The following is a 17755-nucleotide window of genomic DNA, read 5'->3' as shown; positions in this document are numbered from 1 at the left end:
GTCAACTTTTACCTGAGCCTATTTTGCATAAAATGAACTTTTCCAACCAACAGATCTTGCACTACCTTTCAGCTCTCCTGTGAAATATGAACTTTCATTTTGACCTGGGATAAATTTTACTATCTTTGCACTCTCCTATGCCTGAGGAAAGGCACATGTGCCCAAAAGCTTGCAAATAAAGAATTATTTTTTGCAACTATCTAGTTGGTCTAATAAAAGATATCACCTCCCCAAGAGTTCTGCTTACTTTTGCCTGGAGACCAGCACAGCTACAACCTGTATCCCTGGGCAGGTAAGACTTTCTTTTTCCCCTCCCCTACAGTGGTCAGCATATACCCTGCTCCCACCTTGGCCATTGAATGAGCTTGCTACACCTTTGAGTCCGGTAGTCAAAAAACAAGTGAAAACTAAGAGCTAGCATTTTCCAAGGGGTGTCTTGAATCTAAAAAGGTTGAGAACCACTGGTTTAAGCTAATGCAGACTGACCAAAGCACATTGCAAGACCTTTCTTTGAGAGAACATTTTCACCAGAGCAAGAATGGAGATGGAAAGAAAGAGAAAAACTACAAAGATATATCTTAAAGAGAACTCCTTGTACTAAATAATAGAGGGTGTTTTATGAAGTGAAACAGAGAACTCTAAGCAGTTCAAATTTACATGTGAAACAGATATGATGGTGATGGGTATTACAGAAACCTACTTTTTCAGATGATTAGTTAGACAAGTATTAAATATAATCATGACTAATTAAAAACTAAAATACATTTTTTAAAGCAAATAGAAAAAATACATTTTCAGATACAGTATCCCTCCTTATTTTGTTGTGAGTTTTCACTTACTGATTCACAGAATTTAGTCATTTGCAATGGGTGTTTGAGGCATTAGTAAAACCTACCAATCTGTTTGGCACTTTGTGCATAAATTCAGTTTTTATGGCAAATACCTTTTACAACAACAATCAAACCTAAGTCAGTTACATCTTCTTCAACAACTTTAACACCTACTCCAGGTTTCTCAAATTAGCTTCCTTAGTTAAAACTACAGTAGCACCCCAAAGGCAGATCACTCCACTTAAACACTGGAATATTGGATTTGTTATCCACTGACAGTCATCCAGATCACTAGCTGTTCCTTGGGGAAGACAATTATATGCTGCAATAGTCCCATATGGCTATTTAAGCCTTACATTTTAAGGGCAAGTATTTTTATGACTCTTGCTTGAGCTCCACCTGCTGGTAACTTGAGGCAAATCTTAGCTATGTAATCTAGTCGGTGCTGACTGTGATTTGATTGATAACAAATCCTGACTTTGGCTGACTGGATGAAGTTCACAGGGGTTGTTGCTACAAATTAACATTGATAGTTAGGCCTAACTGGCTCAGGAACTTGCATTAGCAGCCAGTGTTAGCTGAACAGCTACATCAGCATGCACACCTTTAGGTGAATGTTGGCAACCACGTTTCAGTTCAAAAGAAAATGAGACAGTACATTAGTTAGCACCTGGACAGTACCTCAGGGAAAACGCTTTAAAAGAAGTAAGTCTCTGCTGTGTTTACTTAATGTATGTAGCAAAAAAACCCCACCAACCCACCTCTGTGATAACATTCTTGTCAAAGGCTGGGGGTGACAAGTCTGCAGAACAGAAGACTGAGGGGGGATTTGATAGTAGCTTTTAACTACCTGAAGGATGGTTACAGAGAGGCTGGAGCTAAACTGTTCTCAGAGGTGGCAGATGACAGAACAAGGAGCAATGGTCTCAAGTTGCAGCAAGGGAAGTTTAGGCTGGATATTAGGAAAAACTTTCTTGCTAGGAGGGTGGTAAAGCACTGGAACAGGTTACCTAGAGAGGTGGTAGAATCTCCATCCTGGGAGGTTTCTCAAGACAGGGCTTGACAAAGCCTTGGGGCTGGTCCTGCTTTGAGCAGGGGGTTGGACTAAATGATCTCCTGAGGTCCCTTCCAGCCCTAACTTTCTATGATTTTAAGTTGAAGAGTCAAGTGTGGCGCAGAAGCTGCAGGCTCAGTGTCATTGCCCTATAGACTCTGCAAGTACACACAGCACCACCCTGGTTGTGATGCTGCCTATGCTGAAAGCAGTACAGGTGACAAGACTGGTTGGCTAATCCTATTCTCTTCATATCTTTTAGCAGCTCCTTGGATAAGGTAGGACTGGTCAGATTTCAGCATGGCATTTGTTCAGCCTGTACACTGTTTACTGTTAACCAGATCTCACCTACAGGCAAACACATCAACATGTTCCACAAAATCCTTTTCAACAGGGTGACAATTTGGGGCATCTGCCCACATACAGCTCAGGACCTCTGCTTGATGAACTTGCTGTATTGCTGAATGATTCAGTGTGGGCAGAATCCACCAAATGCTGTTGAGGCTATGTCACATTTCTCCCAAACTGCAACAATGGAAAGACCTTGAACCTTAATTGCTTCTGTTCAAATGGGAGTACCTTGGGATCATGGTACATCCCAGGTAAAGCTAGTTTTCTCCAACTTCACTGAAGGTGGCAGCAGGGGGTTAGAAAGCAAAAGAAATTTTGGTGTTAAGGATGGGTCTTACAAATTACAAAGAGCCTGAGAGCATCAGAAAGAACTCAGAAGGACTTGCAAAGACACCAGAAATAGAAGGGTCTGCTTTTGTAGAAAAGGTCTAACTGAGGGACTGTAACAGGGTGGTCTGGCCCTATAAGGGAGGCAGGCTCCTCTGGGATAGGAACCCAACTGTGGGTGATTACCAGGCAGTTAAGAGCTCCAGGGAAGAAAGAGCTAGGAGCCTGAGCTAGGAAAAAATGGTTTGCTGGTTGGTAGGATGCTGAAACCCAGAGGAGCTTCCATCTAGGAAGGACCAGAATTAAAGGGCCCTCTCCTACACCTAGGAAAGGCTGAAGGTTTACTAATTTATTTGTTTGGACCTAGGATTAGTGTTTTATGTTATAAGGACTGGCTGAGGGGCTCCCAAGTGAGGCTGCAGGCACTGAAGCCTGCTCGTGGATTATTGCTTGGACTTTTAGAAGGATTTTCAAGAAGGAAAAGCCTGCCTGCACTGCAACAGGTGGATTGACCTGCTTGCAGGCAGCAGCCAAGGATGAAAGAAAATGGCTGCGTAGGACAGAGCAGGGTAAATAAACTCTGTATTTTGTAGGATAAGTCATGTGCAGGAGAAGGCAGGTTGGACTCCCTAGGGGACTCTGAGCTAAGCCCAAAGAATGCTTTGGCTGGAAAATGCATGCAAGTGGACATCAACATCTGCATACTTCTTGTGCTAGTAAAGACAAAGAGCGATTTGTTTTGGAATCCTTGCAAAGTCTGTGGCTGTGTTTGCCTTCTGTCCTGAGTCCCTGAAGAGGTGATTTGCATGCCTAGGTGCCTAGCTGGTTGGAACTTAAATTACTGGAGGGTCTGGAGTGTCAGCAGCTGTCCTGGGCCCTTTAACCAGCCTAATAACATTGCACAGTAGCGTGTCAGTCAGAAATCATGCTAATAACCTACTGCACAGTAAGTTTCATTAAAAAACCATGTGCTGGTGCTACTGCATGGTAAATGTAGTTACTGTGCATTCAGTTAGTATTTCATTAAGGAAGTACTAAATTAAATGCACAGTAACTATGGCACATTAATGAATGTGTAGATGCACCCATAGTGTGATAGGATACATATAGCAGCCTGGTGTGTGCCCAGCAAAGGGAGCTCTTCTTTGGACCAGTTTGGGCAAAAGGGAGTTCTACTTTGGACCAGTTTTATCCAACTGCATTCCAGTAATGACCAATCTGACTTCTTTGTTAAAAATCAGAAGTATATGTTAAAGAGCCAAAAAAATTAAATTCTTGGTTACTGGGTATGTATCCACATCATAGCCCCTACAACTCCCTTCGCACAGTTTCTCAGTCTTGCTGGGACACTATGTTCTGCTCACCTACTCCTACTTCTGCTTCAGCTGCATTAAGTTGGGAGGCATTAAAGATGTTTCAAACTGCTGTTTCTCTTGAGCACATGGAAAACCCAAGTTTTGAGTGTGGTAACAGGAGCACCTCCAGGGCATCCTCTACCTCGTGTCCAGGGTTGAATGAGTGGAGGGGGCTTGTTTCTTCAGAAATATGATTGAGCTGTCTGCTACTGTGGCATAGACACGTGCTTCATTTTGTCACTGCAAAAATGTAGCCTCTCGCTACTGCTGAAGCTAGTGTGAAGTCTTTCATATGTGCTACTTGGAACAAATGATCCTTTACAGTACAAGGTCTGCTTGCCACTGAAATGTGTCAAAAGAACTGCTATGTAATGCTTCACCTAGAAATGTCCCAAAGCTATGTTTGTTCCTGTCACTTCCTTTACATCTGTCAGGTACTTGGAAAGTGTTTTTTTTCCAGATGACTTCTCAAGTGTACCTTGTAATGTTCTGCATTTAGATTTGTTCTAGGAACTTAATACCTCTACAATCTTGCAATTAAATCTCCCACTGCATTCCCCCTCCCCTCTCCCCTCACTTTGCTTTAGCCTGTCTATGCATTTTTCTTCCTGGCATAATCAAAATTATGGCCTTGCAATGTATTCCCTCTGTAAACTGATTACTGAAGTGATAGCAATCCAAGTGATCAAGTATCAAGGGTCTTTCCAATGATGTTAAGGCCCTCAACCATATCTAGTATGGCTTTTTCAAACCTTCTCTCCAGAAATAAACTGTCATCTCCTCCGCAGCCAGTCTTCTTGGAACAAATTGGAAAGGATTTAACATTAACTGGTCCCTATTCTACATATTCTAAATATTCCCTCGTGTAAGAGAGAATCAGAAGCAGAAACTGAAAATGCTTTAACTAATGTTAACTTTTATTAAACATGGGAGAGGAAAACATGATGTGAAAGAAATCATACTTTCAAATGTAATAGCTCTCAGCAAAGCACTTTCTCTGAACCTGGGGTGCTCAACCCCCAACCCGCAGGCCAGATCTGTCCCCGGTGCCCTGTCATCTAGCCCATGGGGCTTTCCATGGGTCTGTGGGGAGCCCTACGAGCTGTAGCTCTGTGCACCACATCAGACATGCAGGATGACACAGGGCCCCAATCCCAGTGGGCAGGAGTGGTATGGGGCCCTGGGGCCCTGATCCCAGTGGCGCAGGGCCCAATCACAGCAGTGTTGAGGTAGCCCTATGCCACTCATTTGGGCCATGAAGCCAAAAAATTAAGCGCTATTTCTTTTCTCCAGTGTTTTGGAAAAGGATACAGACTAGAGATTGTTAACTGCTACAACATGTTAGTATCTCTCATTTTATTGTTAGACAGCTCTACCAGGAATAATTTGACTCTACTGCAGTCCATACACTTATGTTCTGAACTGATTAACTCTTTTGTTGCAGACATGCGAGCCTTGTGTCTAAACATTGTTCTCCTTTTACATCTGTTGGTTTGGAGTGTTTGCAAACCAAATGTGGACACAAATTCGTACAACTTCATCAACTTTGTTGGAGTTTCAACTAGTTAGACACGATCTAACTGCTACAACATGTTAGTACCTTTTAAGCAAACTAAGACTGACTTGCAGGCCTCTGGGTTAGAGCTGATTGTTTGCTTATGTATTGTCACCTTTTTTTCATGTGAAACCTGACTTGTTCCACAACATTTTCCTTAGAATGGTCATGTTCGTTGGATTTTTGTTCCTGTTTTCAGTTTAAAAAAAAAATCATTTTTTGTTTTCAAAACCACTCTTATTGGACACTGAAACATTTTACCAAAAATGGGGGGAGGTTCGGTTTCTTTTTAGATTTCCTGCCAAACAAGCAAGCAGACATACTCGATATTATATTTATTTATATACTTATTGCAGGTAAATACATGCTTGTAGGTGGCATGTCTGTCTATGCTGGTAGTGCTACATTTTTGATCTGGGTCAAACCCTGTGACAAGTTGCCCCAGCAAGAGTGCCGCATCTGTCCACACCCTTTGACTAGCTATATTGAGAGCAGTGGAGAGTGAGGAAAGGCACGTGTGCAATGAACATGACTGCATGGTAAATGCTAATGACATGCTCATGCCCCGCTCCCCAGATTCTTCCACAGTCCTCATGACAAGCTGCCAGGGGTAGCCGTCACAGCTCGGTCCTCCCTGCATCTCCTACCCTGCTCTTGTATTCTGGTCACCCTCCATCCCAGTACCCAAGTTACTCTAAAACCCCACATCCAGCTTCTCTCAAACTCACCCTTTTCTCCCCATTCTTTGCAGCCAGGTCCTCTGCCTCCTTGCTAAAACTCCTCTGGCGCCAGGGTAATAATCAGAAAGGATTGCTTTCAGATTTAAAAACAATCCTGGTCCAGCCCCAGGCTGTGCCCACCCCTTTGCCCTAGGCTGGAATCCAGGAGGAGGTTGAAACAACTCCCAGGGCTTCAGGGCTTAGAGCATCTTCTCCCCCCACCCCCCACAATTTCTCTCTGTACCACGTGCACTGGTGATGAGCTCCCTGGGCTTGTTGCCATGGCAATAGCTGATATAAAGTGCTCAGCCTTAATGGCATTTTGATTGGTCGGTGAAGGTCCCTCCCCTCTGGAGAGGGTGAAGTGGGGGGGCTCCCTGAGCCCGGGGGAGGCTGGAGGGAAGCCAGTTCAGAGTCCTGTATGAGAGGGAAATGGGGGTCTTGTGCAGCAGCAGCGGTAGGTGAGGCAGAGAGCCTAGCTTCATGCCCTCCTTGTGCGCACGCAAAAAAGCAGCTAGCCACAAGCTGCTCTTCTCTCCCTGCTCCCATCTCCTGGACTGCTTCATTGCCTCTCTTCCTTGGGTCTCTTCACCTGACACAAGCAGCAGTGTCATGAGAGAGGACAGCCCGGGATTTCTCTGTGGGAAACAAGAGTTGTGCTCGGCCGCAACAGATACAGAAGGCAGCAGCAGCATCCCATAGGAGCTCATGTGTGGGGAACAAGGTAGGTAGCATGTCCTAGGATGATTAGCAGCTCAGAGACCTTTCAAGTGGTGCTTAGGCCAGCAGCGCCCCGTCTGACACCCTGCGCCTGGTTTCACTAGCTCATTGCTCCAAGCTGCAAGTTCCTCTGGATCTAAGGTGTCCTAGACTGATGTCCTATGCTTCAGATGAGTCCGGTTCCCATTTTGGAACCACAGTTAGGAATCTGACCCTTACTGAACCTAGTCCTGGAAGGGTCAAGCTGAATATTGCTTGCCGCTAATGGCATGTGCCAGTATATCTAGGGTCTTCCATAAACTAGTCTTCTGCATGTGCTCACAAGCTGTCACTCGCTCGAACTAAGCCGATGCAATGGAAGGCAGCTTGCTGCCAAGTGTGTGAGACCCTTGCGAGGACCCTTCCAGGACTTTTGCCAAAACAGATTTTGCCCAGTCACTTGTGCCTGGTACTTGATGGGGGCACCCTTGCAATCTGCTATCAGGGGCATAGCTTGAGCTGACTTAGTAACCAGCACAAAAGATACTGGGAGGAGTGGTGCAAGTGACTGGGAGTGGTGGGTATTTAAAAGATTTGGAGCACCTTTGAGAGAAGGTAACTGGAATTTCAGCTGCAATGGGGCTGACTTTTTTTCACCTTTAAGAAGGCACAAAAGTTATGTTAGAAAAAGCAGCTTTGGAAACATGAACACAGCAAGGGGTAAAGTGTGGTTCATATCAACACAGCCATGGTGTAAAGCTGACACCTTCTCTAATCAGAATCCTGTTCTCTGCATCTTCCGGTCAAATCTGTTTGTCCCTGATAAGTGCTGAGCACTGTTGCCCCTGCAGAGCTGAGTGCTCCCGGAGCAGGAGTTGGGTTCTAATCCACCTCATGTCTTGGCAGCAATATGTTCAGCTGGGATCCCATTTCTAAGTCCTCAGTGTTGTGTACCAAATGGAGAGGAAGCAGAGTGAATTTTAAAGTTGGGTTGGGCTGCACAGGCCAAACAGATAGAAAAATCAGTCTATTTAATTAATGAGCCTGGGATATATCAGGTCTTCAAGAACTGAGAGAGGGGAAATTGGGAATGGTGTGGACCATTCATGCTGTGTCACTTTTTGGACTGTACCTTCACTTTCATATTTTGAAGGCAAATAAATGGGGGAGTTGCCCAGCCATCCTATGCCCACCCTTGGGATCTCACAGTAGCTGCTGGTCAGGTTCTTCTGCTTTAGCTGTTGTTATGTTTGCCCACTGGTGTCACTTCTTAGTATAAAATGCTCATGGCTCTATGCCATGCCTCCTGACACCTTTAGAAACTGGTCCTAGTGGGCATGTCCTCCCTTGGATTGCTCAGTTAAGTGGCTATGGCAGAGAATACAGGTGCATGTGTTATGCCTAAGTAGGGGTTTTCATGCCATAATCCATGTTTGAAAGCATTGGTATTGCTGAGAGAGGGTGGATAAAGAACCAGCTAGTTTAGGGAAGTCTTCTTTCTCATTTCAAGCCCCAGCCTGAGCTAGATTTCCTAGCACAGAGGCCTGATTCCTTCCCCCACCATGAGGTGCTCTGCCATCCTTTACCGTAGGCTGGGGGACAGATGACTTTCCGTTTTGAGCTGCAAGCTCACTCCTCTCCACACGAGATCTGCTGTCATCCCGCTGCATTTTTTTTGGTCAAGTGATCTATATGAGACATCCAGAAATTAGGCTGATGGTAGCACTTCAGAGGCAGCATATGCTGTCCCAGGATATGAAGAGAGTCATGCCTCAGGCTGTTGAATGGTTTCTTGCATTGGCTGATGCTAGGAGGCTCTGCATGGGGTTCTGGCTAGTTTGTTCTCAGTTAGAAGGAAAGTGGACCTAGCAAGGGGGAAGTATCAATCATTTGAAAGCAAAGGAAGATCTCCTCAAGGACTTAACAAAGGAAAAGGGATGCCAAGGAGGCTGCACAAAGGTCAATTTATAGAAACATGACAGAAGACAACGGGCAGGACTGGAATCCATGAGCGTCTATGTGAGAGAAATCCATCTGCTCTCTCCCCACCTTGAACAAGGCTCTAGAGGGAAATAGATAAAATACCCAGTTCTCAGCCAGTAAGTAGAAGGAGGAGAGATTCCTTCCCAGTCCCAGGTCTGACAATTCATTGTTTATCCCTGTGCAAGCATGCAAGAATTGCTTGTAGTTTGAGACCTAATCCTGTGAATCTGAGGTGACTAAAATTGTAACTGATAGGGTTGAAATGAATGCCATGTTCACTCTCACATTTCCTGCTGATAGTCTCTGTTAGCGGGAGAGTAAGAGGCTCTTTTTTTGCTGGAGGGATTCAGTAGGCAGACTGGGTGGGGATCAAACAGATTAGTTCCACATGCTTCCTTCTGATTAAATTTGATCGCATCCATTATTTGAATATAAACAATCAGCAAGATCTATATGAAATCAACTAATCTGATACCAAACCAACTAACCCCTGTCATAGAAACTGGAGATGGAAGCAATCTTATCCCTTTCTCCACTTGCAGCTGCTAGAGAATTGTTCAATACAGCACATTTTCTAGTGTTTTGTCTAATCAGTTTTGAGTAACTTGGTGATAGGGCTTCTGCCACCTTGCCTTGGGAAACAATTGTGTAGTCTAATACAGCAGAGCTCACTGTTACCAAAAATCGTTACCAAAATCTGATCTTCAGCTTCAATTTCTTTTAAATAGTCTCAGTTGCAACCTTATTCCTAAATTATCTGTAATAATTACTCACAACCCTGTGGTTACTGGCAACCAGATCCAGCAGAGAAAATAATTTTAGCATATCCTTGGGGCTGGCTTCTCAGGAGGGGTTTTGTAAACTCTTTCATAAAATCCCAACAGTATGACATCTGGTTTTCAATCTACTCCCCTTCGTGGGTAAAATCATTGAATACATCCGTAGACTGAATGTGTTACAAGCAAAAGAGTTAAAGAAGGCCTAACGGCGGGATCAGAGGATATGGATGATGCAACAGTGCAAGAGAGAGTGATTCTTGCTTCCTTTTCAGATATGAAGGATGCTGGGGAAATTCAGACGCTGTCCTTCTAGATCTGACTAGGGTGCAATGATGTTACATCACTGTATCACAGGGCATGATATATTTTTGGAGGAGTACTAACAAAAGGACAGGCAGCAGGCTGTTGGCCTAGGAACAGAGGATGTCTCTCAGGTGATTTAGTGTAGGGACATGAAAGAATAATGGGCTGCAGTAGCTACAAGAGTAGAGGGCAACTTTCTCCCAGCAGCTAATAGTGAAGGGGTGAAGCTCATAGAATAGTAAGACTCTCTATAGGTAGCATTAGAGGTGGGATTTATGCAAGTGCTCAACTTTGACTCCATGGGAGCAGCGTTTGGCCAGTGTGCAAGCATTTCACCACTGATTTTGGTGACCGCAGAAGGAGAGTGATGCTGGGTGCTCTTGAAAATCCATGCAAAATTGCCCTTTGCTGTGACTTGTGCCCAAATGCTGAACATTTCTCTGTTTGTCATGTTTTCAAAGCCTCTTCTTCTAGGCCTAAGGGTTTTTGTTTTGGTCACCAAAGCTTGCAGTAGTCAGAAGTGAAAACATCACTAAATGCTGTCTGTGCACAGCTCAGACCTGACATACACACGTGCAATTCCCATTGTCTTCAGGAAAAGTGGAGGTTGAACCTGTTTAGGAATTTGGGCTCCTGAATTTACACCTGTCTTTGAAACAGCAGGGAAGCATTTTGGGGAGGGCTGGAATCAAAGCCTGGACTCTGTTTTAAGCCTTGGCATAAATGTCCCTTGGTAGCAGATAGTGTTCAAGCAAACATTTTCTCACCTTTTCCTGCCAACACGTCTCACTCCAATGGGAAGGAAGAGAAGGAGGGTTTGGTCTCTGTCACCCAGTCAGCTCTTGGTCAAAAGAGAGGCCAAGGAGCTAATTTGTGCTGAAGGCCTGGGTAGGATTTTGTGTCTGGATGGATCATAAGCTTTGGGCTTATTTTACATTTCTCAGGGCTACGCTGGTTTGAAAGAGAAGCATCACTCTTGGGTTGTGTGTGAAGTCTGACAAGAAAAAAAAACAACTGTTCAAGGTAAGTCACTTTTGGGGCCTACTTTGTTGAAGGGCATTCTGTGAAATTTTTAAATAACTTTAGATGCAGTGCAGCTGGCAAAAGGTTTAACGCCTGAGACCTCAATCAAAAGGAACAAAAAGCAGGAGTTATAAACCTGAATATAATAAAGGAAATTTGGCTTCTTTTGTGAAACGTCTCAATTCCATTTAGGTGGGTCTAGATCAGGGCTCTGGGGCATCAGTTGGCTCTGTAACCTCCAGGGTACACAGCCAAATTGCATCTAAGGAGGGCATTGAACTAGGCTGGAGTGGAGCATTGCTAAGCATTAAACCAGGGCAAAGCTGAGCTTTAAAGCTGCAATACAAATTCAAGCAAGGCTGGAGCAGGCGTGGGACCCTTTTGGTAAAATAACGATCATATATCAGGAAGCATGGTAGAGATGTTCATGTTGACACTGATTTTAATCCAACTACACTTGCTTCTCTCTCCTTCCTCTGGCAGTCATGCCTCATTTCTTGGATTGGTTCGTGCCAGTGTATCTAATGATCTCCATTCTCATCTTGGTGGGCTTTGGAGCTTGCATATACTACTTTGAGCCTGGGCTGCAGGAGGCCCACAAGTGGAGGACACAGAGGCCAATCATGGAACGAGACCTTCGGAAAACCCTGATGATTCGAGATAACCTCGCCTTTGGAGTGCCTGAGGTGTAGTAATCTGCTCACAAGGGCACGTGGAGTGTTTTGAGAAACTAAGTCAAGCAAACCCTTTTTTGTGCAGCCAGTAGCTAACAAGTCCTGGGCTGGATGTATGTTTCAATTCACTTAGAAGGATCTTCTGATGTACGGTGACTGGAGTGGGGTGGTGAACTCTCACATCATTCTTTGCTGACCTGGATCTGTCACCTTTTTCCTCTTCTGCATTTCTAAAGCAAAGTGTGTGCACTACTGCTAACTCAGTTTTTACAGGGTCAACCCTAAATGACATGTGCATGGTCCATTAGTCAGCAAAGGATCTCTTGCACCTTCCTTTGACTCAAATTTGTGGCTCCAGGAATGACAAAAACTGTACTATTCTTTATTCAGTTGAGGATCCTCTGCACCTATTCATAACCTGTAAAATGAAAAGTCTCTGCAGGGGGACCCAGGGGTGACAGATCAGCTTGAGACAGGACATGGAACCTTTTACTCCTAAATCACTGGATTAAATCTAGCTCTGTTTGGCTGAGTCTGAAAGTTATTCCCATCTGATGCCTCTGGTGATTTTACATGAATTGAACTTGGTGGGTCTCAGCCCACTTTCTCATGTAGAGAAGTGCATTTCAGAGAAATCACCACTGGCACTAAACTGGCAACTTGGCTGACTGTCTTGGTAGCTAGGCCAAGGGCTGACTGAGCCCTGGAGACTGAACCCCCTTCTCACTGCTAGCAGCAATCACAGGAGGTCAGGATTGAGACAGGGTGAGGGAAGGTCATATGACTGATGAGTATGTGGTATCTGTTTGTGGGACAGAGAGCTTCAGTCTCCAGGGCTGTAAGTCTGGTATTTTCATGAGTGCTAAACTCATCTAAAAATTTCAGCTAAACCAATCTGTATGGATCCATTGTCTAGCAGGGAATCCCTTGCATCTCTCCATGACCTGCGACATTGGGATTTATCACAAAAGGTTGAGTGGATCCCTTAGCAGTCATTGAATCGTCTGCACCTGCTGAGGATGCAGGAGTCCAGGATTCTATGTTCCGAGTGCTCCTGCGGCCCTTGATAGCTAGAGTGTCTTCTGAAGTGAATTGCTCGGTGCACTGGGTCTGGTGCCACCTCCCCATGACTGCAGTCAGTGCTGGAAGCTGTGAAATATCTTCACAGCCTTTCCCCCAGTGCATCTCCAGTAAGGGACACTTAGCTGGACAGGTGGAAAAGGGACTGTTCCAATGACTAAGCTTTCCGAACCCCACCTGTATTCTGTATACAGCAAACCATGTTTATAGTCTCTGTACTTGCACTTGCCTCTGCTTCTCCCTCGGGTTGATGTGTTGCCAAAGTACTATAAGAAAATGTGGAGAAGTGGGGCACCCAACACTTTTCCCCTTGTTGCTAGCTGCATGCAAATCATAACAGATAACATTGTTGAATTCAGAGCCCTTAATGTGGGCTCTGTTAGGGCACTGCTCAATATTACACAGAGTTTTCTATCCCTGCTGAGCCACTGTGGCTATTATTACTTCTTACGTACTATGCTAACATGCAGCTGCTTCCTCTGTTGCACTCACTCCACATTATATAAAGTAACAAAACACCATGGCTGACCCATCAGAATGCGTGCGCTCTGTGCAGCACCACTCCCCTACACAAGCACTGCCAGTGTATTGTATGTCAGTGCAGCTCAGCCACTGCCATCCTTTGCTACACACACCTGTAAAGGGATAACATGCCACTGGTCCCCTAGCAGGCCCCTTCTGGACATTCCAGATTCTTGTAACACGCACATTGCTGTACAATTCAGACGCTTGGCGCCCACCGCACACTGCCATTTTGTACATACTTCAATACATTCCATACTATCAGACTACCCTTGTGGTGGTAGTTCAGTGCCATACTCCCTGACGGCTCCACTGGGCAGCTGAAGGCAACAGATTCAGGCTGGGGAAACAGGTTTCATCCCTCATTTTGGCTCTGCAGCCAGCTCCCAGTGTGTATAGTCTCTAGGATATAGTGTTCTCTAATCCTTCATACAGTAACTGAGGGGACAAAAAACTATGTTGATTTAAGTGGGTGACAGGCCATTGATGGGTGTCTGGAGATAACGTTGATAGATGTCTGAGGATAGCATTAATATTAGCAGTAATAGCTTTGGTAGTCCTCACTGCCTTGTGGGTACTCCTTGGTTGGAGAAAGGCTAAGGGACATCACCTTGGCAGGAACACACCCTCACTAATGCAGTAGGCAATCAGCGGCAGTTCTTATCTGTTGCTCTTTGGCAGAATCTACAACCATCAAGGCACTGAACATTTGGACTCAGTCTAGTCTTTGGATTCTGTCTCAATGGTTTAAAGGGGGGATGGTAGGTCTTGGGCCGCCTTCACTCCTCCACTCTTGCCTGGGCGTACACGTCGAAGGACTTGGTGTGATGGTTGCAGGACTCCGTACAAGCAGATTCATCAGGCACCTGAATAGACCTCTTATGCATACCCTTGATCCAGAGGATCAACAGTTGCCTACTAAGGGCTTTGGTGTATGAGGGAACTGTTTTGAACATGCAGCTAATGTCTTTAGCCTCTATTGACCATTTGCATTTGCCTGCACCACAGTAAATGTCATCATCATGCACACCCAAATCAGTAGGACCCACTTGGGTCCATCTTCATCTCATGCATGGGATGAATTGAGGGTCCTTATAATGAACCAAAAACATAGTTATATGTTGCATGGGTGTCTTTGTCACAAACTGGGCCCTGATTCAGCAAAACACTGAAGAACAAGGGACTATTCACATGCTGCAAATTAGCCCCATTTTTAAGTACCTTGCTGCTTCAGGGCTCAAAGTAAAGGTCTAGGTTCAAGCTTGTGAGTATTCCCATGTACTTTTGCTCCCTGGCTGGATTGTAGCTGCGAGGCTGCAGCTGTTACAAAGAAGCATCACATAGCATTGTGTGACTGTTTTGTTTCTTAAGACAAATGCAGCCCTCTATCACATTGGCCATAGTTGTTGCCCATGAGTCACTCACTAAAATAGCCATAGTCTCTGAGTGTCAGCTTGGAGACTTGTTTCCTGGGCCTTGACTGTTGTAACTGATGGGTGGGCCAGCAATGCAAATAGACCCCAGGTTGAGCACCGGGATAGCAATAAAAGCTTTGTACTTGAGGACTGGAGCTCAGAGATGTCAGGGACAAATTAAAATTTCTCTATAAAATCAAGGTTCCATGTTCTGGAAAGACCCAGATAAGAACAAAATCTCTCTTATATGCATATGCACATGCACATACACAGGCATACCTTTCTGATGTTCCCAGTTCCTTTCTCAAAGCATCTCCATTGCTCTGTGAATTCTGGTTACCCCACAGGTCCTGCCTGTCCTTCCAAAATGGCTGGGTGTGGGTCCAGCCACCTATGTACATGTTGTCAGTTGTCTGACCTACCATAGAAATCAGACCCTCATCTTTCCTACTGGAGGTAATCCCTCCAGGCCAGGTAGAATGTCCCCAGCAGGACGTGATGGGACAGTGTCAAAGAGAAGCTGGGCAATACCGTACCTGTCCTAAGGAAAGAATGAGGATAATAGTCTGGGGGCCTGTCATCAGTATGAGCTCTGCTGTTGCTCTCATGTCTCCCCAGCACAAAATCTATTTTCATAAGCTGAGCCAAAAGGAGAAATAATGAAATGAGTGACTGCGATTTGTGCCAAGTCTCTGTGGGATGTGACAGGCAGAACAAATGTCTGTCACTGCCCCCACAGCATGTGGGGAAGCCCTACATGCATGCCCAGACTGGCTTGCAGAAGAATCCTCCCAAGCCCTACTCTCTAGGAAACTTTGCAAGTTGCAAGGTCATAATGGGGTAGAGACTTGGCTGAATGATCTGTCCCCTCTGTCTCTGGACTTTTTTCCTGTTCTGTGGTGTTGTGTGTGTTCCTTCACAAGTGTGTAACTCCTTCCCTGGGCCCAGGATTCACTGAATGAAATTGAATTGAAAGAAAATTCACTGAATGGGACTGAACAGAAAACATGTCCTAACAGTAGACTGTATCTGACTTTGGAATGATCTCACAAAAGAAATGGTGGGACATGTAAAGCTAGACCAGGCTGGGCATTGGAGGACAGTGCCATACAGGAGAATCCTACATGGGCAGGGGGATGTGACCTAGCAACTGTCTCTTGTCTCAAATGTCTGTGATATTTGTATGCGTTTGGTACCCCATCTTTACCCCCAGAGCCAAGGTGGGAACATACACAAGCTCTACAGCTTTGTTTGACGTTTTGCAAACTATTTTTCCATCAACTTATGTTTTGCACTGTCCAGTCTTGTTGGAATCTCTGTTAACAGCCAGGTGTTTTCCACTGTGACTTAATACTTTATTGTCAATAGAGTCAAAATCCTACTGTATAGAAATAAAATGTGGATAGCAAGCTGAGTTTTCTGGTGCTTTATTGTTCTCCATGAGTTTTTTTTAACACTGTATATTGGGGTGTCTTTTATTCTCTTTGGAATCTTTCTGGGAGTTTAGGCAGACAGTTCAAAACAGCAGGCAAGTGTTCAGGGTGAATCTAGAGTGGATACAGTGGGGTGGTTGCAGCCCCCCCTCCCCATTTCTGACTGGATCACCCCAGGGGAGCCTCTGGGGAGTTTTTTTAAGTCCTAAAAGCAAGTGAGAATTCCCATCCCCGCCCCTCTGTGCTCAGAGGTACATCTCTTTCCCTTCCCCACTCCTTTGTCTGCTGTTGCTGCTGCTTGCCCTGCTGCCCCCAGGGCAGGGGAAACTTCAGAGCCAATGCATGAGGGCTGGGCTCAGCTGGGAAGACAACAGCAGCAATGGGTGGAGAATTCCCCCTCCATGCATCTTCTTGTGGGGACCAGGCTGGGTCAGAGAGGCCTGCTCCATCACTGTTGCTGCTGTTGCTGTCTCAGCTAAGCCCAGCTCCCTTGCAGCCTAGCTGGAGCAGGCAGGAGCAGCTCTGAAGCTTCCTGAGTCCTGGGACAGCAGGGAAAGGAGAAGCAGCAGGCAGGGGAGCAGGGTCGGGGATGAGATGCACTTTTTAGCATGGAGGGGAAGATGGGGAATTCTCACCTGCTTTTAGGACTTTAAAAAAGACCCAGAGACTCCAATGCACAGTCTGCTCACGCTGGTAGGTAGGTGATGAGAACAGGCCTAGAGTAGCGGGTGTCACCACCCATGCCACACAGTTGCTGCTGCTGCATTGCACTTTGCCAAATCCTAGACCTGCCCCTGCAAGGACTAGTCTGTAGATATATATATTCAAAGCAGTACAGTTCGCTATCTTACTGGTTTCAGCACCTTGTCATAATTAAGCAAAAGGGAAATGCTGGCTGAATAGCAGGACATGTTTCCTCACAGTGGGATCTGTCCAACTAAAGAAGATTCTTCTAAGGGAAGGAGGAGTAAGCTGGACATCTGGAATACTTGTAACTAAACTGGATAAAATACCAGAGAAGACGACATAGTTTTAGGAATAATCCTAGACCATCGACAAGTCTTTTCTGATTCTGAATTTCTATGATTCTAAGAGAAAGCCAGTGATTTATAGTAGTACTTCTTGATCTGTGGCCACCTTTTTCAAGTGGTAGTTTACTGTAAATTCAAATATCAAGGCCTATCTAATTTTTAGGGCCAGATCATATTCTACCTACTTGATGCTTAAGTGGATTGAAGCACCTGAGTGCAATCCTAGTCGACCCTTCCTCCACATGTTATATCATTCTAACCCTAAGACTGAAGTCACAAAAAGTAGGGAGGAGGAGGAGAAGGACCCAAGCATCTTTTGTGTTAACAGATTTTCAGGGACTCCATTTTTGACTTTCCCTTTCCTCCTGTTTGCCAGTAAGTGCACTAGAATGAATAGTGTCTGGGAGTTTTCCCCCACCATTTCCATTTTTTTTCTTACCACTTCGTAGCTTTTCCAAATTTCCTCCACTTTGGAAGTTACAGCAAAATGAAATTTTGTAACTCTGCTCTCTTCAACTTGTCCAAAGTGGAGGAAATGGCAAAAAGTTATAAAGCAGCAAAGGAAAAGAAGGGGGACAACCCCTTCCCCCCCCACACACACACACATTAAATTGCTATGGGC

The 17755-nt window shown here is 45.1% G+C and overlaps 1 protein-coding gene across 1 annotated transcript; it reads left to right on the top strand.

Annotated features, from left to right (window-relative positions):
• The first annotated feature begins 6571 nt into the window (after positions 1-6571).
• SMIM45 (small integral membrane protein 45) lies at positions 6572-16083 on the top strand. Its single transcript, XM_059726354.1, has 3 exons — positions 6572-6915; positions 10900-10978; positions 11462-16083. Exon 3 carries the CDS (start codon positions 11464-11466, stop codon positions 11668-11670), a length of 207 nt encoding a protein of 68 aa, XP_059582337.1. The 5' UTR covers positions 6572-6915; positions 10900-10978; positions 11462-11463; the 3' UTR covers positions 11671-16083.
• Positions 16084-17755: the final 1672 nt, after the last annotated feature.

This window comes from Alligator mississippiensis, chromosome 4 (genome assembly GCF_030867095.1).
Source record: "Alligator mississippiensis isolate rAllMis1 chromosome 4, rAllMis1, whole genome shotgun sequence".
NCBI lineage: Eukaryota > Metazoa > Chordata > Crocodylia > Alligatoridae > Alligator > Alligator mississippiensis.
Note: the sequence above shows the minus strand (reverse complement) of the source record. Positions and strands in the feature narration are given on the sequence as shown.

Bases quoted from the DNA above. Each gene is read 5' to 3' on its own strand.
- SMIM45 (XM_059726354.1), top strand. From the start codon at position 11,464: ATGCCTCATTTCTTGGATTGGTTCGTGCCAGTGTATCTAATGATCTCC.